We start from the raw sequence: 24,811 nt of genomic DNA on the forward strand, positions 1-24,811 counted from the left end.
GAAAGGAGTGAAGTACTGATAATGCTACACCATGGATTAATCTTGCAAACATTATGTCTGTGAAGGAAGGCAGTCGCAAAGGACACATACTGTATGATTCTGTTTACATGAAATGTCTAGAATAGGCAAATCCATAGAGACAGAAATTAGATTAGTGGATTACTGATTGCCTAGGGCTGGAGGAGTTGGGAGAATAATGAAGGAAGGAATACTAACTCACTGGAATCTCTTTTTGAGGTTATAAAAATATTTTCAAATTGGATGGTGGTAATGGTTGTGTAAGTCCACCATTATAATACTAAAACCATTGAGTTATACACTTTAAATGAGCAAATTGTATGATGTGTGAATTATAGCGTAATAAAGCTGCTTAAGTACATATAGAGGTATAGCAATAATCATTTGTTAGATTTCAGTTCGACAGACACTCCTATGAGAAGCCCTGTGAGATATACCAGACAAGAGAGATGAGGGTCTGCCCTTGAAATCTGAAAACTGATAGATCAGAAATCTGGTAGACAGTAGGTGATTATAATGAGATGTTCTGTAACTGAGATGGAGAAAAAAATGGTGTACAGATGCAAAGGAGAGAGGTGGTTTAGCTCTGGCTGGGGCTAGGAGGCAGCAGGGAGAAGGTGGTGTCTGTGCCGGCCCTCGAGGATAGGTAGCTTTTCCTGTGGGAAGGCAGCGGCTGTACTGGACGTAGGGTATTGTAGGCAGAAGGTACAGAAATAAAATAAGGGAGGGACTACTACCAAAAACACTGAGTCTTCCTCCCTGTGGCTGCAGCATTGGATGAGTAATAGGGAGTCATTGACACTAAGCTGGAAAGGTTGGTTGCAAGTAGATCATGGGGAACCTTCTAGAACTGTGTGTAAAAAGCAGTGGGTTTTGTCACGGTGGGTGAACACGGTGGCCAATGTCCAGTAAGGTGTTGTAGAGGACAGCTTCCTTCATCAGATATTGTGTGGACTGGACTCTGTCACGTCTTGGGATCCTTCTGATACGGGTTTATGTCCTTTCCACATGGGATGGAACCAGCTTCTTTCCCTTTATCAGTGCAACTAAGAGTCAGGTGGGCACAAAACGAATAAAGCTATGTTTAGGATGGCTGTACTGCTTCTTTGACACTAAATGATTTTCTTGAAAATTTACAGTGAATATTTTTATGTCTCCTCGTGTTTTTTTTTTTTTTCTTTTGGTTATCATCATAGCCTAGTTATGGCAGATTGCTTTTGTTTTTGGAGAGACGTTCTCAGTCAATATTTTAAGCATATAACATTTCTGGGAAGAATTGGCTCTTATTTTTGCTTGAAAGTGTTCATCCTTAAGAATAAAACAGGCCGGGCGCGGTGGCTCAAGCCTGTAATCCCAGTACTTTGGGAGGCCGAGACGGGCGGATCATGAGGTCAGGAGATCGAGACCATCCTGGCTAACACGGTGAAACCCCGTCTCTACCAAAAAAATACAAAAAACTAGCTGGGCGTGGTGGCGGGTGCCTGTAGTCCCAGCTACTTGAGAGGCTGAGGCAGGAGAATGGCGTAAACCCAGGAGGCGGAGCTTGCAGTGAGCTGAGATCCGGCCACTGCACTCCAGCCTGGGGGACAGAGCAAGACTCCGTCTCAAAAAAAAAAAAAAGAATAAAACAAACAGAACCAGACTACTTTCTCTGTTGTCTCTTCCCAGTTTATGGACTTGTCTTTAAGGCCATTCTATTCACCTGCTCACACTCACACACACACATGAGTTGTTGGCCATGGCATAATTCAGGCATCGTCTTGAATACCCAAGTTAACACAAGGAATCAGAAGCATAACATTATATTTTGAATATTTAAAGTGGTACAATTCACTAACTTTTATTTATTTTATTTAATTTTAATTTTATATACTTTTTCGAGACAGTCTTGCTCTGTTGCCCAGGCTGGAGTGCAGTGGCATGATCTCAGCTCACTGCAACCTTCACCTCCTGGGTTCAAGCAGTTCTCCTGCCAAAGCCTCCTGAGTAGCTGGGATTACAGGTGCCCGCCACCATGCCTGGCTAATTTTTATATTTTCAGTAGAGACGGGGTTTCACCATATTGGCCAGGCTGATCTCGAACTTCTGATCTCGTGATCCGCCCGCCTTGACCTCCCAAAATGCTGGGATTGTACGGGCGTTTGCCACCGCACCCAATCTTCACTAATATTTTAAAAGTATACAGTGGCCAGGTGCCTTGGCTCATGCCTGTAATCCCAGCACTTTGGGTGGCTGAGGCAGGCGGATGGCCTGAGGTCAGCAGTTCAAGTCCAATCTGGCCAACTTGGTGAAACCCTGTCTCTGCTGAAAATACAAACAAATTAGCTGGGTGTGGTGGCACACACCTGTAATCCCAGCTACTTGGGAGACTGAGGCACGAGAATCGCTGGGAGGCAGAGGTTGGAGTGAGCTGAGATGGCACCACTGCACTCCAGCCTGGACGACAGGGTGAGACTCTGTCTCAGGAGAAAAAAAAAAGTATGCAGCATTCTGTGTGTACATCATTCTCATGGGTATAAATGTAAGAAGAGAGAATCTCATTCAAAGATGGGTATGGTATGTCACTGATTTGGTGCAGTGAGCATGTCCAAGCAGGGCAAGAGGCAGTGGTAGTTCAGTGTACATATGACATGAACTACCTGTCATATTACATGACATGTACATACGACAGTGTACATAGAACACCACGTGAGGAGAGGACTTGTGTTTCCTGGAGCTCTGGGATCACTACACATTTATCACATCCCCAGTGCCTTGTGGTGACCGTGATGCCCATTCCCACAGGACCCTTGGCCTAGGTAGTTTGTAACTTGCAGCCTCACTGACCTCCTGTTATTTAGGTCCTTTTGAATTTTCAAGAGGATTTTGTCCCTTTATCCAATGGCTTCTGTGTTACAAAGTGTTTTTTTACTCTTGAACCCTTACTGATATCAGCTATTTTCAGTGTCTTAGACCTTTAACTTTTGGCTCTGGTATCAGTCAAGGCCGACAGAAATAAGCTTGCTTTTTGGTTTCCATAAACATGCTTTGCACTTATTATCTGAAGCTTAAGACCCAGCAGACATCGACATCTCAGGACCCTTCCAGGATCCTCTCTTGTAGACTTTATTTTTCAGGACCACGGGAACTCACCAGGGTTACAGACCCTCTATGGAGGCTCTGCTAGCACATTTCTAGTGTAACTACCAGGGAATGTGAGCTATAGTAGTCTGTACCCTTGTTTACTAGACTGATCCCACAGAAATCCCAGTGGGAGTCACAAGATGCTGGGATCACAACATGTGAAAATTCTGGCTGTGCCTGTGAAAGACTCTGATAGATACAAATGAAACATGTCTTTTGGGCTCCCTTTGTTTTTGAAAATCTGAATTTACACAGCCCAAAAGGTATATTTTCTTGAACCATATCTTTATTTCCCTTTGTATGAAATTATACTGAGTACTACTCCTTTTTTATTTTGTAGCATTGGCATTGTATTGGTTAGTGTCGTGTAAATTTGGTTAGTCTTTGATATTATAGTGTTGATAGACCTCAAAAAAAGTCATGGCCAGGCCTGGTGGCTCACACCTGTAATCCCAACACTTTGGGAGGCTGAGGTGGTTGAAGCACCTGAGAGGTGAGAAGTTCGAGACCAGCCTGGCCAACATGGTGAAACACCATCTCTACCAAAAATAGAAAATAAGCCACACCACAGTATTGGAGGGCCAGATGATGAAAGGCCAGTAGATGGTTGAGACTGGAGAAAATGAGAAACTATGAATTTTTTAAAAATAAAATATTCTTCAGTATATGAAACTTAAAAAAAAAAAAGCTTTGGGAGTAGGTTTGACTACCTGGAAGGAGAAGGAAGTGGGAAGATTCTTTGGAAATACTTATATTTATAGACTAAGTAGAAGACTCACAGAAAGTAGAGTCTGAGAAATAGAAGGTCAGTGCAGATCTTCACAGCAATCGTCAGAGCTCCAGCAGGACAGGCTGAGAAAAGGGTACTGGTTGTTTTTGGTGACTTTATCCAGAACAGTTTTTGTCAGTTCACCTAATTGAGATTGCTTTGTGCTAAGCAGATAATGAAAGGTAGGGATGCTTCTTAAAGTGTGTCCTGTAAAGACTTCTTCAGCCTGTGTCCTGGTCTCTAACATGTTGATTGCTTTTCAGGTTGTTGGGAAAATTAATTAATGAATTTCTAGAATGCCCAGAAAGTATCTGCAACATAGTAATGGTAACAACTAGTTAGTATCATTATGATTGCTATTGCCTTTTTTATTGTTGTGATGTTTTGATGTGAAAGGTTAGAATTTCTAAGAAGTTTTTTTCTCTCTTAGATCTGTGACTTTGGCCTGGCCCGTGTTGCAGATCCAGACCATGATCACACAGGGTTCCTGACAGAATATGTGGCCACACGTTGGTACAGGGCTCCAGAAATTATGTTGAATTCCAAGGTAAGGACTAAGTTTGCATAAAAAGAAATCCAGTAAGTAGGAGAACTTTCTGAATGCATTGCAGTAAGCCATAAGTCTCCCTCTCAGTCTCTGTTTCTACTTGTTGAGAGTTGGCCTACCTGGTCAGAGCCAAGGTGCTGTCTTTTTTTTAATTTAATTTAATTTAATTTTTTTTTTTTTGAGACAGGGTCTTACTCTGTCACCCAGGCTGGAGTGCAGTGGCACCATCACGGCTCACAGTCTCAACCTCCCAGGCTCAAGTGACCCTCCTCACCTCAATCTCCAGAGTAGCTGGAACTACAGAGTGCACCACTACGCCTGGCTAATTTTTTTTTTTTTGAAATAGAGTCTCCCTCTGTCGCCCAGGCTGGAGTGCAGTAGCGCAATCTCGGCTCTCTGCAAGCTCTGCCTCCTGGGTTCATGCCATTCTCCTCCCTCAGCCTCCCGAGTAGCTGGGAGTACAGGCACCCCCCACCACGCCCGGCTAATTTTTTGTATTTTTAGTAGAGATGGGGTTTCACCATGTTAGCCAGGATGGTCTCTATCTCCTGACCTCAAGATCCGCCTGCCTCAGCCTCCCAAAGTGCTGGGATTACAGGCGTGAGCCACTGCACCTGGCCACACCTGGCTGATTTTTTAATTTTTTTTTGTAAAAGTAGGGGGTCTTCCTATGTTGCCCAGGCTGGTCTTGAATTCCTGAGCTCAAGGGATCCACCCACCTCAGCCCCTGCACCAAAGTGCTGGGGTTATAGGGATGAGCCACCACACCTGGCCCCAAGGTGCTGTCTAAATTTTGTTTGGCGTTGAACTTCTGGGCCCTAGGCCTCAGCCTCTCTACCTCAGCTAGTATAGTGCTGACGGTTGTAGAGTAGGAGAGGGTGTGCCTCTCCAGTCACTATTACCATAAGTGGTCTGTGTTTCACTCCTTGGACAGCTGTCCTGAAGTCCTTCCTATCGCTGTCACTGTTAGGTGTGCGCTGGGTTTGTTGTAGAGGTTATTCAGTAATGTGTATTTCTGTAAACATGGGCCAGGGCTGTTCTATAAAGGTCAAATTTATCTGATAATGAAGAATGTCTCTTTGGCAGAATTATATTGTAATTTGTTGTACTTGAAGAAAACATAAATGTGAACAGAGTAGGAACTGCTGTGGATTCTTTTGAAATTATATGATTTCCATGATTTCCTGCTTCCAGATGAAGTGCTTTCTTCTGCATCTGTGAGTGGCTATAGAGAGTGCATCCAGGTCTCATCCACACTGTACTAGCAAGGTCTGTGTCTTGGTCATAAGAAATGGTTGAATAAGTTTACAAAAGCCCAAAAAAGTGAAGTGTGACATTTTTTGTTGGGTTTGTGAGCCAGGAGGCAAAAATTGAGGGCTGCTATGGAGATTGAGATTCAGTATTTTTACTGTCATTTGCAAATAATATATGAATAAGGTGTGAAAATTGAGTAGTTAAGTAGGCCTGACATACTACCTATAACTAGTGTCTCAGGTTTATAAGATTCTTAAACACAGTTCCATCTGCTATCATGTAAAGATACTTGAAGAAAAGCAACAGAAATAGACATTGGATCTTGTATCTAGGGCCCAGGAACCAGAAATAGTCCTGAGAGGCTTAGTGGAAATGAAACAACAGGTCTAATTAGCTCATAGGCTTCTTTCTCTTCCTCCATCCTTTATGAGTACAGATAAGCTATTAGATTTTTTTCATAAGGAAATGGAATTTGTTTAAAGCATTTAGTTTTTCTTGATGTCCTACATTTGTTCAGTTTAGTTATGAAAGTAAAATCTCATTAACATAAATTCCATTATAAAGAAGGATTTGGTGTAACAGATGTTTCAGAGGAGAAAATGCCATGTTGACTCTCTAATTCTGTATCACAAATAATCCCACATAACAGGTTCTTTCTCTGACTGGCCACGTGACAGCCATTCTAAACAAGGAGCATTGGCATGCCAGTGTTCAGTGCCAGTTGTAAATGGAGCTGTTGGTGTGCGTTTGTCCTGGTGTGGCTTCTTGGTCTTGCAGTCTCCGTTCTGACTTAGATGCCACCACTGTCTTCACTTCTTGATTACCCTCCAGGGAGAAGTATCCAGAGAGGGTGTTCTTCAAGATGACCAGCTTTTCCTTCTACTTGCAGGGTCACCAAAGTGAAAATTGAGTGTTCATTTTTTTCTTATTCGCAATACCTGTAGCCTGAGAATGTTACTTCTTTTTTTTTTTTTTTTTTTTTTTTGAGGCGGAGTCTCGCTCTGTCGCCCGGACTGGAGTGCAGTGGCCAGATCTCAGCTCACTGCAAGCTCCGCCTCCCGGGTTTACGCCATTCTCCTGCCTCAGCCTCCCGAGTAGCTGGGACTACAGGCGCCCGCCACCTCGCCCGGCTAGTTTTTGTATTTTTAGTAGAGATGGGGTTTCACCGTGTTAGCCAAGATGGTCTCGATCTCCTGACCTCGTGATCCGCCCGTCTCGGCCTCCCAAAGTGCTGGGATTACAGACTTGAGCCACCGCGCCCGGCCGAGAATGTTACTTCTAACAGTTGTCTTCATTTTGTTCATTTTTATTAATGTAGAAAATTATCAAACCCATAGAAAAATTGAGAGTAGAGTGAACACTCATATGCCCCTGTCCTTGATTCTCCAGCTGTTAACATCTTGTCACGTTTCTTATCCCTCCTTCCCTCTCTTACTCTTTCCTTTCTCTCTCTCTCTCTCTCTTCTTCTGTCTCTTCTCTTTTGTCAGACCATGTGACACTTCAGCAACATATACCACTTCACTCCTAGACCCTTTGGGGCATACTAATGCTTCTTACAAAGAAAGTGTTCTTCCCACAGCTAGAGTACCCTTAGACTTTCACAAAATGATCAGCATTAATTCCATGACATCCCATCCCCCCAAAAAAGTCTAGGTAACTCTGTTTTCAGCACATGATTTAATAGTTTCATGCATTATTCTTAGTCTAGAACAGTCTTGCCCTTCCTCTCTTCTTCAAGATATTCAGTACTTTGCAATGTACAGATCAGTTGTTTCACAGAGTGGTTCACATTGTGGATTCTTCTGATGAGATGTAGCTTGCACGTTTCTGACATGACCACTACAGATTCCTGGAGAATGGTGTATGTGAATCTGTTTCCCAGCAGCCTTCCCCCAGTGATTCAGCACTTACTTCTGTCAGTTATCATATTGGGGGTTATAAAATGGTAATTTTCTAAATTTATTCTTCCTTTTACTTGTATTAGCTAGCATTCTTCTATGAAGATTTTTCCCATTTACCCTTTTTCTTCCTGTGTATCCTACCTTTGTTTTTAAAACACTATTACAGACCCAGGATTTTTTATTTTATTTTATTTTTTGAGATGGAGTCTCACTCTGCGCCCAGGCTGGAGTGCAGTGCTGCAATCTCGGCTCACTGCAAGCTCCACCTCTCGGGTTCACGCCATTCTCCTGCCTCAGCCTCCTGAGTAGCTGGGACTACAGGCGCCTGCCACCACACCCGGCTAATTTTTTGTGTTTTTAGTAGAGATGGGGTTTCACCATGTTAGCCAAGATGGTCTTGATCTCCTGACCTCATGATCCGCCCACCTCGGCCTCCCAAAGTGCTGGGATTACAAGCGTGAGCCACCACACCCGGCCTAGGATTTTTTTTTATGTGTTGTCCATTTTCATTTTCTTTTTTTTTTTTTTAACTCATATTGTCCCAGTTTTGAGAAGCTAGAGCACTCTGTGTACATATTTGTAACGTTTTATAGAATTTCAGCTTTCAGAAAACTTGCTCTGTTTTAGCTTGTTTAGGAAAGAAAAAAATTTTTAAAAATAAAAGTTGCCAAGCACGGTGGCTCACACTTGTAATCCCAGCACTTTGGGAGGCCGAGATGGGTGGATTACTCGCCAGGAGTTCGATACCAGCCTGGCCAACTTGGTGAAACCCCATCTCTACTAAAAATACAAAAAATTAGTCAGGCATGATGGCAGACACCTGTAATCCCAGCTACTCAGGAGGCTGAGGCATGAGAATTGTTTGAACCTGGGAGGCAGAGGTTGCAGTGAGTCGAGGTCATGCCACTACACTCCAGCCTGGGCAACAGAGTGAGACTGTCAAAAAAAATAAAAGTTGTAAGAAAAGTATAAGGTAGCCATTGTCAAACCTTCTGGTCTCAGGATCCCTTTACATTTCTTTCGTTCGCTCGTTCGTTTGGTCATTCTTTCGTTCGTTCGTTCTTTCTGTTTTTTTAAGAATGGGTCTTACTCTGTCACCCAGGCTGGAGTGCTCAGCTCACTGCAACTGCCGCCTCCCAGGTTCAAGTGATTCTCATGCCTCAGCCTCCTGAGTAGCTGGGATTACAAGCGCATGCCACCACGCCCAGCTAATTTTTATATTTTTAGTAGAGTCGGGGTTTCACCATGTTGGTCAGGCTGGTCTAAAACTCCTGACCTCAAGTCATCCACCCTCCTCAGCCTCCCAAAGTCTGGGATTACAGGTGTGAGCCATTGCACCTAGCCTCCTTTTTTTTCTTTTTGAAACGGAGTCTCGCTCTGTCGCCCAGGTGGAGTGTAATGGCGCCATCTCGGTTCACTGCAACCTCCGTCTCCCGGGTTCAAGCAGTTCTCCCTGCCTCAGCCTCCCAAGTAGCTGGGGTTACAGGCTCCCACCACCACACCTGCCTGATTTTTGTATTTTTAATAGAGACGGGGTTTTACCACATTGGCCAGGCTGGCCTTGAACTCCTGACCTCAGATGATCCACCCACCTCAGCCTAAAGTGCTGGGATTACAGGCGTGAGCCACCGCACCTGGCTTTTGTTTTTTGTTTGTTTTGTTTTTTTGAGACAGGATTTCTCTCTCTCACCCAGAATGGCAGCCTCCCCGTCCTGGGCGCAAGCGTTCCCAGGCCTCGCCTCCTGTGTAGCTGGGACTACAAGCGTGTATCACCATGCCCGGCTAACTTTTGTATGTTTTTGTAGGGACAGGGTTTTGCCATGTTGGCCAGACTGGTCTCAAACTCCTGAGCTCAACTGATCCAACCACCTCAGCCTCCCATATTGCTGGGATTATGGGCATGAGCCACTGCGCCCAGCCAAGATCCCTTTACATATGTTAAAAATTATCAAGAACCAGCTGGGTGTGGTGGCTCACACCTGTAATCCCAGCACTTTGGGAGGCTGAGGCAGATGGATCAGTTGAGCCCAGGTGTTTGAGACCAGCCTGGCCAACATGGAAAAGCCCTATCTATACTAAAAATACAAAAAATGCACTGGGCATGGTGGCACACGCCTGTAATCCCAGCTACTTGGAGGCTGAGGCAGGAGAATTGCTTGAACCCAGGAGGTGGAGGTTGCAATGAGCCGAGATCGTGCCACAGTACTCCAGCACTGCACAGTGAGACTCTGTCTCAAAAAAAAAAAAAATCAAGGACCCACACATGTTTTTTTATTTATGTAGGTTATATCTATTGTTATTTTAAATATGAAACCTTTTTTTTTTTTTTTTGAGAGAAGTCTTGTTCTTGTCCCCCAGGCTTGAGTGCAATAGCTCAATCTTGGCTCACTACGACCTCCGCCTCCTGGGTTCAAACGATTCTCCTGCCTTCTTCCTCCCAAGTAGCTGGGATTAAGGCACCTGCCACCATGCCCGGCTAATTTTTGTATTTTTTAGTGAAGACGGGGTTTCACCATGTTGGCCAGGCTGGTCTCAAACTCCTGACCTCAGGTGATCTAACCGCCTCAGCTTCCCAAAGTCCTGGGATTACAGGCGTGAGCCACCACGCCCGGCCTATAATATGAAACTTTAAAATGTATTAATTAATTTTTAAATAGTAAACCTACTACATGCTAAGTTGTATGTTTTTCATAAGAATAAGTTTATTTTCCACAATAAAAACATTTTAGTGAGGCCAGACGTGATGGCTCTTCCCTATAATCCCAACGCTTTGGGAGGCCAATGCAGGAGGATCACCAGGAGTTTGAAACCAGCCCTGGCGACATAGTGAGACTCTGTCTGTACAAAAAAAAAAAGTTGTTTTTTTTTTTTTTTTTTTTGAGACGGAGTCTCACTCTGTCGCCCAGGCTGGAGTATAGTGGTGCGATCTCAGCTCACTGCAATCTCCGCCTCCTGGGTTCATGCCATTCTCTTGCCTCAGCCTCCCGAGTAGCTGGGACAGGCGCCCGCCACCACACCTGGCTAATTTTTTGTGTGTTTTTAGTAGAGACGAGGTTTCACCGTGTTAGTCAGGATGGGCTCAATCTCCTGACCTTGTGATCCACCCACCTCGGCCTCCCAAAGTGCTGGGATTACAGACGTGAGCTACCGCACCCTGCGGTCTGTACAAAAAATTTTAAAATCAGCTGGGCGTGGTGGCGTGCACCTATAGTCCCAGCCACTCAAGAGGCTGAGATGGGAGGATTTCTTGAGCCCAGGAGATTGAGGCTGCAGTGTACCATGATCACACTACTGCACTCCAGCCTGGGCAACAGGGTGAGATCCTGTCTTTAAAAAAAAAAACAAAACAAAAAACAATCTTTTGGTGAAAAGAGTGGCATTGTTTTCATTTTTGCAAGTCTCTTTAATGTCTGGCTTAATAGAAGACAGTTGGATTCTCATCTGGTTCTGCATTCAGTCTGTCAAATATGTTGTTTCGGTTTAAGTTCATGAGGAAAACTCTTCACACAGGTATGTAGCTGGAAAAAGGAGGGAAATTTTAGTAGTCTTTTCAGCTACTTGTGGCTATTCTTTGATACTACCCCCAATTTGAACAAGTGGTGGTTTCTTAAAGGTTAATTGCAGTGTGGAATCTGAAATCATATCAGTGAACTCTTGATACTATTTTGTTAAAATTCATTAGTCTACCTTGCACTCATACTCATGCGTGATTTTGTTACGTATTTGGAAAATACTGGTTCACTGAGTTACACAGATACTCCAAATGTCACATTTCATGTACAAATCATCACTCGTCACATTGCATCTGGAAAAATCTCCTTTCCACTCTTGACTGAAAAGGATGAAAATGTCCTAGTAGTATAATAAATGTACTGTGACCTCTCAAATCCTCTAGAGGGAACCCATAGGGGTCTCTGGAACACTCTTGTAGAACCGCCAGTTAGAACTCCTAAATACCCTTTACCCCAGATTCAGGCTCACCAATTTTTTATCTTTTGCCCCATTTGCTTTATCATTCTTTGTGTGCATGTGTGTGGGCACTCCCACGTACTCTGAGTCATTTGAGAGTAAATTGTAGATATGCCCCTTTACCTTGTTTCAGTATGTATTCAAACCATGGTTCTGTTGTTCCCTGGGGACATGTGGCAATGTTTAGAGACATTTTTGGTTGTTACAACGAGGGGTAGGGGGTGCTCCTTGCATCAAGAGGCCAGAGATGCTGCTAAAAATCCTACAATGTACAGAACAGCCCTCCCAATAGAAACTTCCTCAGCCCAAAATGTTAGTCATACTGAGGTTGAAAAACCCTGCCTTAAGAGTATTCTCTAACATGACCACAGTACAGTTTTCAAAATCAGGAAACTTAATACTGATTCAGTATCTAATGCACAGTTTATATTCACATTTTGGATATTATCCCAATAACCTTTGAACTATATCCCACCCAAACCACCCCCCCCCCAACCTGGGCACAGGCTCACACGTTATACTGTCGGGTTTTGTTTGTTTGCTTGCTTAAGACCGGGTTCTCAGGCCAGGCATAGTGGTTCACACCTGTAATCCCAGCACTTTGGTAGGCTGAGGCAGGTAAGTCACATGAGGTCAGGAGTTTGAGATCAGCCTGGCCAATATGGCGAAACCCTGTCTCTACTAAAAATGCAAAAAATTTCGCTGGGCATAGTGGCAGTCGCCTGTGATCCCAGCTACTCAGGAAGCCGAGGCAGGAGAATCGCTTGAACCCATGAGGTGGAGGTTGCATGAGCTGAGATCGCGCCATTGCACTCCAGCCTGGGTGACAAAGCCAGACTCCGTCTCCAAAAAAAAAAAAAAAAAAAAACGGGTTCTCATTCTGTCACCCAGGCTGGAGTACCATGGCACCGTCTCGGCTCACTGCACCTCCGCCTCCTGGGCTCAAGGCCAGCCTCCCAAGTATCTGAGACTACAGGCACGTGCTACCTGCTCCTGGCTAATTTACTTATTTATTTTTATACTTTTCATAGCGACAGATTGTTGTGTTTCTTTAGTCTCCTTTAAGAGTGCCGATGAGCTAGGCCGGGCGCGGTGGCTCAAGCCTGTAATCCCAGCACTTTGGGAGGCCGAGACGGGCGGATCACGAGGTCAGGAGATCGAGACCATCCTGGCTAACACGGTGAAACCCTGTCTCTACTAAAAATACAAAAAATTGGCCGGGCAAGGTGGCGGGCGCCTGTGGTCCCAGCTACTGGGGAGGCTGAGGCAGGAGAATGGCGTGAACCCAGGAGGCGGATCTTGCAGTGAGCTGAGATCTGGCCACTGCACTCCAGCCTGGGGGACAGAGCAAGACTCCGTCTCAAAAAAAAAAAAAAAAAAAAAAAAAAGAGTGCCGATGAGCTATTTTGTAGAATGCCCCTCAGTTTTGTGTCATGCATTTTTTACATGTATACCAGAAAAGCAGTGTTTTACTTCTCGCTTCATTGTATTAGAAGGCTCATCTGGAGCCAGGCATGGTGCCTTGTGCCATAATCCCAGTACTTTGGCTGAGGCAGGAGGATCATTTGAGCCCAGGAGTTTGACACCAGTCTGGGCAAATAGTGGGACTCCTTCTCTACAAAAAATTTAAAAATTCACCAGGTGTGGTGGTGTATGCCTGTAGCCCCAGCTACTCAGGAGGCTGAGGTGAGAGGATCACCTGAGACAAGGGAGTTGAATTTGCAGTGAAGCATAATTACACCATTGCACTTCAGCCTGAGTGACAGAGTGATGACACCATCTCTTAATTTTAAAAGAGTCAGCTTATATTCCTTGGAGAAGCATCTTTTTTGCACCATTGTTAAGAGTCAGAATCCTTATGTGATTTTTTTTTAATTTTTATTTTTAGAGACAGGGTCTCACTCTGTCACCCAGGCTGGAATGCATTGGCTCAGTCATAGCTCACTGCAGCCTCCAATCCCTGAGCTCAAGTGATCCTCCCACCTCAGCCTCCCGAGTAACTGGGACTGCAGGTGTGAGCCACTGTGTGTGGCAAAAATAATAATAATAATAATAAAATAATTAGATAATACCCAGTGTTGTTGAGGACATGAGGAAATGCATTTTCTTTCACATGCTGCTATTAGGAGTCTAGCAGTGCAACTGCAGTCATAGCTCACTGCATCCTCAAACTCCTGGCCTCAAGCAGTGCTCCCACCTCAGCTTCCCAAAGTATCCTCCCATGACTTCTAACAGGATTCCTTTAAAAGAAAATATATTCCTGAAAAACGAATAGGAAAAGAAGATGAGAATTCTTTTTTTAAATTTATTTTATTTATTTATTATTATTATTATTTTTTGGAGATGGAGTCTCCCTCTGTTGCCCAGGCTGGAGTGCAGTGGTACAGTCTCGACTCACTGCAACCTCTGCCTCAGGTTCAGGTGATTCTCCTGCCTCAGGCTCCCGAGTAGCTGGAACTATGGGTGCCCACCAGCACACCCGGCTAATTTTTGTAGTTTTAGTAGAGACAGTGTTTTACCATGTTGGCCAGGCTGGTCTCGAACTCCTGACATCAGGTGATTCGCCCATCTCGGCCTCCCAAAGTGCTGGGATTGCAGACATGAGCCACCATGCCCAACCGAGAATATTTTAGAAGAGATTGGTAAAATATGATGGAGCTAGCACACTCGTCCCCCAGCCCAGAAAAGGTTTTTAGACCTTTTTTGTTTTTCCAGCTCCAATTTATGACAATTCTAAATCTGTCTCTCAAATTGTTTCAAAAAAGGACTGATGTATACTTTGGAAATTCTTATTTAATAAGTTAATCAACTTTGTGGGTTTGTTGTTGTTTTGAGACGGAGTCTCGCTGTGTCACCCAGGCTGGAGTGCAGTGGCACGATCTTGGCTCACTGCAACCTCTGCCTCCTGGGTTCAAACAATTCTCCTGCCTCAGCCTCCCACGTAGCTGGAATTACAGGCACCCACCACCATGGCCGGCTATTTTTTTTTGTTTTTAGTAGAGATAGGGTTTCACCATGTTGGCCAGGCTAAGCTCAAACTCCTGGCCTCAAGTGATCTGCCCGCCTCTGCCTCCCAAAGTGCTGAGTTTACAGGAATGAGCCACTGTGCCCAGCCCAAGTTAATCAACTATGAAGAGAAAAATAAAATCACATGATCTTGGTTGTTCCGCTTCTCAAAGAAAGCCAAATTGTTTTTTGTTTTTCCATGCTGTTTACTCATATTTCCGAATTGTAGAGTCAAAGGAAAAGTTCAGAGTCCCATCAGCAATGGGACTCTTCCTGTCATACAGGAAGATCTTTTCATGTCCTATAACACCAGATGCCATTTTCAGTCTTTTCTCTCTTTCTCCTGCAGGGCTACACCAAGTCCATTGATATTTGGTCTGTAGGCTGCATTCTGGCAGAAATGCTTTCTAACAGGCCCATCTTTCCAGGGAAGCATTATCTTGACCAGCTGAACCACATTCTGGGTAAGGTTCCCGAGCCCTTCAGGAGCTAGATTTACTCGAGTTTGCCTGCCTACAGCTTATATCAAAGTCACTTCATTAAATTAAGAAGAGTTCTAATACAGTCTTTAACCTGTGGTAGGTGTGAATTTTTAACCTTCCCTGATTTAAAATGTTCAGGACTTTTGTGTAAAAACTTAAGAAAAGTAAGCATTAGGGGTGGTGATAAACCGTTAATTATCAGGGTTCATTCTGACTCACAATTGATGATGTGTAGTCATTTGCCTTGGTCTTGATAACTAACAGCTAATTTTTTTATCTGATAGGTATTCTTGGATCCCCATCACAAGAAGACCTGAATTGTATAATAAATTTAAAAGCTAGGAACTATTTGCTTTCTCTTCCACACAAAAATAAGGTGCCATGGAACAGGCTGTTCCCAAATGCTGACTCCAAAGGTAAATGTTATTTCGTTGATGAGTTTTTTCTTAGACTTAGCTTCGTGTTTGTTAAATTGTTAGGTCACTAGCCTGAAAAGTGAGCCTATGGCTATTGGATAATGCTTTCTTTAGTGCTCACTCTGAATTACTGTCTTCCCTTTTTTTTTGGAAACAGTGGCAATGCAGTAAGGGAGCCTGGTAATGACTGTCTAGTTCTCCCCATTTTGGTTTATTTGCTAATTTTAACTTGCATTAAGGTCACTTTCTTTTGTTTTGTTTTTGTTTGGGACAGAGTCTCACTCTGTCGCCCAGGCTGGAATGTAGTGCCCCAATCTCAGCTCATTGCAGCCTCCTCCTCCTGGGTTCAAGCAAGTCTCCTGCCTCAGTCTCCCGAGTAACTGGGACTACAGGCGCGCACCACCACACTGGCTCATTTTTGTATTTTTAGTAGAGACGGGGTTTCACCATGCTGGCCAGGCTGGTATCGAACTCCTGACCTTTTGATCTGCCTGCCTCGGCCTCTCAAAGTACTGGGATTACAGGCGTGAGCCACAGTGCTTGGCCTAATAAGGTCACATTTTTAGGTCTCAGGAACTCTAGAACCCTGCAAACAAATCACACCTTTTCATCTCGTCACTTGATAATTTTTAAAATCAGGTTTATTGAATAATAATTTACACAGAATAAAATTTACATTTTTTAGTTGTGTGGGCCTCTGAATTTTAACAAACATGAACTGTTGTGTAACAACCACTGCAATTGAGATGTGGAATACTCCCATCATCCCCAAAAGTTGCCTTGTGCCATTTGTAGTGGGTCACCCCTCTCCAAACCCAATCTCTGGCAATCATTGATCTGATTTCTATCCCTATAGTTTTGCCTTTTCCGGCATGTCATGTTAATGGAATCATGGAGTATGTAGCCTTTTTATGTCTAGATTCTCACATTCAGCATAATGCATGTGAGGTTTATAAAAATCCACGTCATTGCTTGTGTCAGTCTCTTCAACAAATGGTGCTGGAACAATTAGACACCCATATGCAAAATTTACAAAACTCAAAATGGAACATAAACCTAAATATAAGGCCTAAAGTTATTAACCTTCAAGAAGAAAACAGGAGAGAATCTTCATGACCTTATGTTAGGCAAAGATTTTTTAGAGTACCCATAAAAGAAAAAAGTGATACATTTGATTTTTACCCTTTTTTTTTTCAGGTCAGCTTTGTTTAATAATTGTATTATCTTTTATTCCTATTTAACATGTACCTGTTAAATGTATTAGGCGGCTAGTTTTTAAAACATCATGCTATTATAAAACCATGATAGCCAGAATAATGACCCTCCCATCCACCCCCATGGCTATATTCTAATTTCTAGAGCCTATAACTGTGTTAGGTTCCCTGGCAAACAGGAATTATGGTTGCAGATGCAATCAAGATTGTTTATCAGCTGACCTTTTTTTTTTTTCCAACTGCTCATTACAGAGCAGGGCCGATCCACGAGCAGTGTGGTATGCCCAGAGCAGGCCCGTCAGCTGACTTTTAAGATAGGAAGGTTGCCAGGTGCAGTGGCTCACACTTGTAATCCCAGCACTTTGGGAGGCTGAGGTGGGTAGATCACGAGGTCAGGAGGTGGAGACCATCCTGGCTAATATGGTGAAACCCCATCTCTACTAAAAAAAAAATATATATATATATACAAAAAATTAGCTGGGTGTGGTGGCAGGCACCTGTAATCCCAGCTACCTGGGAGGCTGAGTCAGGAAAATGGCATGAACCCAGGAGGTGGAGCTTGCAGTGAGCCGAGATCACGCCACTGCACTCCAGCCTGGGCGACAGAGCCAGACTCCGTCTTCTCAAAAAAAAAAAAAAAAAAAAGATAGGAAGATTATCCTGGATTGTCTCTCTAGGTAGGTGGATTATCTAGGTGGGCCCATTTATAAAAACAGGATTCCTTAAAAGTGGAGGAGGGAATCTGAATAGGGTGCTTGTCCTTCCATATCTTTATCTGCATATGTGTGCGTATTTTCTCTATAATTAATTTTTTTTTTTTTTTGAGATGGAGTCTCACTCTGTTGCCCAGGCTGGAGTGCAGTGGCCAGATCTCAGCTCACTGCAAGCTCCGCCTCCCAGGTTTACGCCATTCTCCTGCCTCAGCCTCCCGAGTAGCTGGGACTACAGGCGCCCGCCACCTCACCCGGCTAGTTTTTTTGTATTTTTTTTTAGTAGAGACGGGATTTCACCATGTTAGCCAGGATGGTCTCAATCTCCTGACCTCGTGATCCGCCCGTCTCGGCCTCCCAAAGTGCTGGGATTACAGGCTTGAGCCACCGCACCCGGCCTATAATTAATTTTTTAAAAATAATTATTATAAGGGTTAACTTTTTTAAAAATTCAGAAATTATAGAAATATTTAAGAAGGTAAAATTCTTTTACAATTATTCCCTAAATGTCATTGTTAATAGAATTATGTCTTGAATATCTTTTCACATTAGTGCATAGATCTACCTTATCGTTAATGATTTTATAGCATTTTTATCCAGTCTTGTTAGAAATTTAGCTATTTCTAACTTCCTGTTTTATCTATATATGTTTATCTGTACATGCATATGAATATATATGTATATGTAGATTTAACAACTGTCTACTTAAATGTTGAATTGGTTTTATGTATTGACCTGAGTGAAGGCTGAGAAATACTTGGTGGTTTAAAACTGAATTTCTTTTGAAAATGGTAGACACTTTCTTTTAATCTTTCATATAAAGGTAGAAGAATTTCATCATTGTAGACAGTTAAGAAGTATAGGAGGAATGGTAAGGGAGTATGATCCTGATCACCAGGATCCCACAGTAACCTTTCGTTTTTTTTGCACTAACGTGTGCAAGCTTCTATCTATGTGGTTGTAATTATATAATGTATTTTGGTTTTGGGGTTTTTTTTTGGGGGCGGGGGTTGAGATAGATCTGGCTATATCACCCAGGCTGGAGCGCAGTGGCGCAATCTCGGCTCACTGCAACCTCCACCTCCCAGGCTCAAGCCATCCTCCCACTTCAGCCACCTGCATAGCTGGGACTACAGCTGAGTAGCTGGAACTACCTGCGCCACCATGCCTAGCTAATTTTTGTATTCTTTATAGAGACAGGCTTTCACCGTGTTGCCCAGTCTGGTCCCGAAGTCTTGAGCTCAAGCTATCTGCTCACCCTGGGCTTCTAAAATGTTAGGATTACAGGCGTGAGCAGCCACACCCGGCATGTAATGTATTTTGATGGTAGGATATTTTTAGCGAGAATGTCACATGCATAATACATGTTACTGATTAGATTGGCTTGTATATTATACCTCCTAAGCATGTTACCTAAATGTTACTAAATGTTATTTCCTGAGTTGCTTTTTTAAAGAGGTGCATAAGCAATAGAGATGCATCATTAGGCCTGGTATGGTGGCTCATGCCTGTGATCCTACCCCATTGGAAGGTCAACGCAGGAGGATCGCTTGAGGCCAGGAATTTGAGACCTGCTTGGACAACATAGTAAGACCCCATCTCTACAAAATTAAAAACTTCTAATTCAGCCAAGTGTAGTAGTACCTACCTGTAGTCTGAACTACCTGGGGAACTGAGGAGAGAGGATTGCGTGAGCCCAAGGAGGTCAGAGCTGCTGTTAGCTGTGATTGCATCATTGCACTCCATGCTGATGGAGAGACTCTCTTCTCTCTTAAAAAACAAAAAAAAAAGCCTCCTCCCAGATGTTCCTCTCCTGTTTGTTTCCTTACTCTTGTCTGTAGTTAATCATGATTTGCATCAAACTATTTCTGATTTTTTTTTATGCTTGTTTTCATTTTGTTTTTTTCTTTTTTTTCTGAGACAGAGTCTCACTCTGTCGCCCAGGCTAGAGTTCAGTGGCGTGATCTCGGCTCACTGCAACCTCTGCCTCCCGGGTTCAAGCAGTTCTCTGCCTCAGCCTCCCAAGTAGCTGGGATTACAGGTGCCTCCCACCGTGCCTGGCTAATTTTTGTATTTTTAGTAGAGATGGGGTTTCACCATCTTGGCCAGGCTGGTCTTGAACTCCTGACCTCATGATCCACCTGCCTCAGCCTGAGCCACTGTGCCTGGCCGCTTATTTTCGTTTTCTTTTTTCTCCCCTCCCCTCCCCTCCTTTCTTTCTTTCAAGTTTTGCTCCTGTTGCCCAGCGGGCTGGAGTGCAGTGGCATGATCTTGGCTCACTGCAACCTCTGCCTCCCGAGTTCAAGTGATTCTCCTGCCTCAGCCTCCCAAGTAGCTGGGATTACAGGCATGTGCCACCATGCCCAGCTAATTTTGTATTTTTAATAGAGATGGGGTTTTAGCATGTTGATCAGGCTGGTCTCAAACTCCTGATCTCAGGTGATCCACCTGCCTCAGCCACTCAAAGTGCTGGGATTACAGGCGTGAGCCACAGCTCCCACCCAGCCTGCATTTTGTTTTTTATTTTATTTTACTATTATTATTTTTAATTTTTTTGAGACAGAATTTCACTCTTGTTGCCCAGGCTGGAGTGCAGTGGTGTGATCTTGTCTCACTGCAACCTCCATCTCCCAGGTTCAAGTGATTCTCCTGCCTCAACCTCCTGAGTAGCTGGGATTATGGGCGCACGCCACCATACCCGGCTAATTTTTTGTATTTTTAGTAGATATGGGGTTTTGTCACATTGGCCAGGCTGGTCTCAATCTCCTGACCTCAGGTGATCCGCCGCCTCGGCCTCCCAAAGTGCTGGGGTTAACAGGCGTGAGCCACCTCACCTGGCCTCACTTTTTTTCTTTTGAGATGGGGTCTTACTCTGTTGCCCAGGCTGGAGTACAGTGGCATGATCACAGCTCACTGCAGCCTCGACCTCCCTGGGCTTGCGTGATCTGCCCACCTCAGCCTCCTGAGTAGCTGGGACCACAAGCGCATGTCACTACGCCCAGCTAATTTTTTGTATTTTTCATAGAGACAGCATTGGCCCACATTGCCAGACTGGTCTCGATCTCCTGACCTTATGATCTGTCCAGTGCGGCCTCCCAAAGTGTTGGGATTACAGCCTGGGCACGGTGGATTACACCTGTCATCCCGGCACTTTGGGAGGCCACAATGGACAGATCATAAGGTCAGGAGATCGAGACCACGGTGAAGCCCTGTCTCTACTAAAATACAAAAAAATTAGCTGGCAGGCACCTGTAGTCCCAGCTACTCGGGAGGCTGAGGCAGGAGAATGGCATGAACCCAGGAGGCGGAGCTTGCAGTGAGCCAAGATTATGCCACTGCACTCCAGCCTGGGCAACAGAGCAAGACTCCATCTCAAAAAAAAAAAAAGTGTTGGCATTACAGGTGTGAGCCACCACTCCTGGCCTTTTTTTTTAGGTTAAGATTATGAAGTTTGAGATTCATTCATGCAGATAATTAGCACCACTAAAATACAGGAAATTAAATTTGCAATGCTGGTATTGGGTGAATATAATGAAGAAGTAGTGCAAAGCTATAAATAAAATAAAGTGGAGAAATGGGAATTGGTGGTGCTACAGGAAGCGGTACAGCATCAGGTGTTAGGAGTATAGGTTTTGTAGCCTGACTTCCTGGGTACAGTCCACAACCCAGCCTCTTACTAGCTGTGTGACTATTAGACAAACTGCTTAACCTTTCTGAGCCTTAGTTTTCTTTTGTTTCTTTTTTGGGGGGAGTGGAGTGGTGGATTGTGTTTTTGTTTGGTTTGGTTTTGAGATGGAGTCCTGCTCTGTCACCCAGGCTGGAGTACAGAGGCATGATCGTAGCTCACTGCAACCTCAAACTCCCGGGCTCAAGCAGTCCTCCCACTTCAGCCTCCTAAGTAGCTGGGACTATAGGCATGCACCACCACATCTGGCTAATTTTTGTATTTTTTGTAGAGATGGGTTCTCACTATGGTGCCCAGGCTGGTCTTGAACTGCTAGGCTCAAGCAGTTCTCCTGCCTTGGCCTCCCAAAATGCTGGTATTACAGGCATGCGCCATCGCACCCAGCCGGTTTTCTTTTTTATATGATTATTGATAGTACCTGCATCACAGGATTGTGTGACTGTTCATACCACTGGCATTTGTAGGTCTAACATCTTTCCATATCTTGCTCTGTTGCCCAGGCTGGAGTGCAAGAGGTGCGATCTTGCCTCACTGCAAGTCCACCTCCTGGGTTCACGCCATTCTCCTGTCTCAGCCTCTGGAGTAGCTGGGACTACAGGCACCCGCCACCACGCCCAGCTAATTTTTTGTATTTTTAGTAGAGATGGGGTTTCATCTTGTTAGCCAGGATGGTCTGGATCTCCTGACCACGTGATCCATCCGCCTCGGCCTCTCAGAGTGCTGGGATTGCAGGTGTGAACCACTGTACCTGGCCTAATTTTTTTTTAATTTTTAGTAGAGACGGGTTTCATCATGTTGGTCAGGCTAGTCACGAACTCCTGACCTCATTTGATCCACCTGCTTTGGCCTCCCAAAATGCTGGGATTACAGGTGTGAGCCACCGTGCCCGGCCTCTAGTTGTTAAAGAGTGACTACCTAGTGTTCCCTTGTAGGGATGACCTGTAAGTGTCCTTCAGCCATACTCACATTGGACATTAAAGTTTACGTCAGTTGCCTAGTGCCGTATAAAGAAACCACTCCAAAACTCAGGCTTGAAGCAACAGCCATGCATTTGTTCATGAGTCCATTGGGCTGGTGCAGCTGAGTAGTTCTGCTGAGCCCACCTGGGTTCAGCCATGCACTGCTATCATCTGCTGGCTCCCTCCACCATCCCTCAGTTGTGGTGGTTTTATGTCTTACAGTTGGTCCTTCCTGCAGTTGCCTCTTTATCCTAAAGTAGACTAGACTCGGTGGCTTCTCATGATGGCATAAATATTCCAAAAGAGCAAGAGCCTATGCTGCAAGGTCTCTTGGGACCAAATCTCAGAACAGCACTTCAACAGTTCTACCATGCTTTTTTGTTGTTGTTGTTGTTTTGAGACAAGGTCTCACTCTGCCACTCAAGCTGGAGTGCAGTTGCACAGTCTCAACTCACTGCAACCTCCACCTCCTGGGCTCAAGCAGTCCTCTGTCTCAGCCTCTTGAGTAGCTGGGACCACAAGTACGTGCTGCTGTGCCTGGCTAATTTTTTTTTTTTTTTTTGAGACAGAGTCCTACTCTTGTCTCCCAGGCTGGAGTGCAGTGGCACAGTCTCGGCTCACTGCAACCTCTGCCTCCCAGGTTCAAGCGATTCTCCCACCCCAGCCCCCTGAATAGCTGGGATTATAGGCACATGCCACCACACCTGGCTAATTTTTGCTTTTTATGTATGTATGTATGTGTTTACTTAATTTCGAGACGGAGTCTTACTCTGTCACACAGGCTGGAGTGCAATGGTGCGATCTCGGCTCACTGCAACCTCCACTTCCCCAGGTTCAAGCAATTCTCCTGCTTCAGCCTCTCGGGTAGTTGGGATTACAGACACACACCACCATGCCCAGCTAATTTTTGTATTCTTAATAGAGATGAGATTTCACCATGTTGACCAGGCTGGTCTTGAACTCTTGACCTCGTGATCCGCTCACCATGGCCTCCCAAAGTGCTGGGATTACAGGCGTGAACCACCGCGCCTGGCAATGTTTTGTTGTTTGTTTGTTTGTTTGAGAGGGAGTCTTACTCTGTCGCCCAGGCTGGAGTGCAGTGGCACGATCTCAGCTCACTGCAACCTCTGCCTCCCAGGTTCAAGCAATTCTCCTGCCTCAGCCTCCCTAGTAGCTGGGACTACAGGCGCACACTGCCACACCTGGCTAATTTTTTGTATTTTTACCCAGGATGTTGGCCATGTTGGCCAGGATAGTCTTGATCCCCTGACCTCATGATCCACCCGCCTTGGCCTCCCAAAGTGCTGGGATTACAGGCGTGAGCCACCACACCCAGCCACTTGTTTTTATATTTTTAAGAAAACATACATAAATTCATTCATTCAGTGAATAGATTTGAGTATCTGTTCTGTGCCATCAAGGCTTCTAAGCCTGGACATACATAGTAACAGCAGTAACTGGGATTAAGAACATGTTTGGAGATGGGAGGTCTGAGGACTCATTAAAAAAAGAGAGAGAGAGCTTTCTTACAGAACTGATAGTCTAAGTTTGTCAAGAAATAATGGAAGACCTCAGGGAACTCAAGAGATTAAAAAACTTACAAGCTAGAATTTTTAAGTTCAGGTAGTGAGAGTTTACCGAAAAGGAAGTTGAAACAGCTCTTAAATGTATAAAAGGTACTCATTTTTACTCATTGAACAAGATACAAACATTGAAAAGTCAAAAAGTCAGGAATTGCTTTTTTTTTTTTTTTTTTTTTTTAACGCCCTCATCACAGTAGCGAACATCAAAGTTTGATACCCTACTGTGTGGTCAGGGCTGTGGGGAAAGGGCATTTTCAGAGAGAGCTGGTGGAGTGTAAATTGGTTGAGTCTCTGTAGAGGACAGTCTAGCAATTCTGTCACATGTTTTTGTTCCAGCAATTCTGGGTATTGAACTTTTAGGTCTACCAACCAAATGGGGGAGTGGCATTTAATTTGTTTTTCTGTAATTAAGAGTGAGATTGAAATTTTTTCATGTATGTTGGAAATTTTTGATTGCTGTATCACTTAAACCAGCAGTATTGTAGATTTTTCTGTGAAGGAGTCTTAGCTTACGATTCTCTCAAATGACTTCCGTGAGGGGGAAGAAATTATTATTCAGCAGATGGTACTGGGCTAGTTGAATAGCTATTTGGAGGAAAATCAATTTAAATCATTATACATCAAAATGAATTCTAAAAGAATTGATACTTATTTAAAAATTATATAATGAAAAACTAACAATATTTAGAGTATACAGTATTTTTCTGATCTCTGCATGGAGAAAGACTTCCTGTGTTTTTGTGGGGGTTTTTTTGTTTGTTTTTTTTTGAGACGGAGTCTCGCTGTCGCCCAGGCTGGAGTGCAGTGGCATCATCTTGGCTCACTGCAAGCTCTGCCTCCCGGGTTCATGCCATTCTCCTACCTCGACCTCCCGAGTAGCTGGGACTACAGGCGCCCGCCACCACACCCGGCTAATTTCTTGTGTTTTTAGTAGAGACGGGGTTTCACCGTGTTAGCCAGGATGGTCTCGATCTCCTGACCTCGTGATCCACCCGCCTCGGCCTCCCAAAGTGCTGGGATTACAGGCGTGACCCACCGCGCCTGGCCGACTTCCTATGTTTTAAAACAAACATCAAGGAAAGAGAGACATATAAAAGTTTAAAAGCTAAATAAAATTAGATTAGGTGTGGACAGTAGGTCTAAAATGTTCTAAATTGAGTAACACTTGATCTTC

At 44.2% G+C, this 24,811-nt stretch overlaps 1 protein-coding gene across 1 annotated transcript in view; it reads left to right on the plus strand.

Annotated features, from left to right (window-relative positions):
* Positions 1 to 24,811, plus strand: part of MAPK1 (mitogen-activated protein kinase 1) — a 113,657-nt gene that overhangs the window by 65,336 nt on the left and 23,510 nt on the right. Inside the window, exons 4-6 of the mRNA XM_033234081.1 lie at positions 4,341 to 4,457; positions 14,938 to 15,052; positions 15,355 to 15,486. Coding sequence (XP_033089972.1) covers positions 4,341 to 4,457; positions 14,938 to 15,052; positions 15,355 to 15,486 — 364 coding nt within the window. The remainder of the gene's footprint in view (positions 1 to 4,340; positions 4,458 to 14,937; positions 15,053 to 15,354; positions 15,487 to 24,811) is intronic.

The sequence above is a fragment of the Trachypithecus francoisi genome, unplaced genomic scaffold (assembly GCF_009764315.1).
Source record: "Trachypithecus francoisi isolate TF-2019V2 unplaced genomic scaffold, Tfra_2.0 Lachesis_group14, whole genome shotgun sequence".
NCBI classification, from domain to species: domain Eukaryota; kingdom Metazoa; phylum Chordata; class Mammalia; order Primates; family Cercopithecidae; genus Trachypithecus; species Trachypithecus francoisi.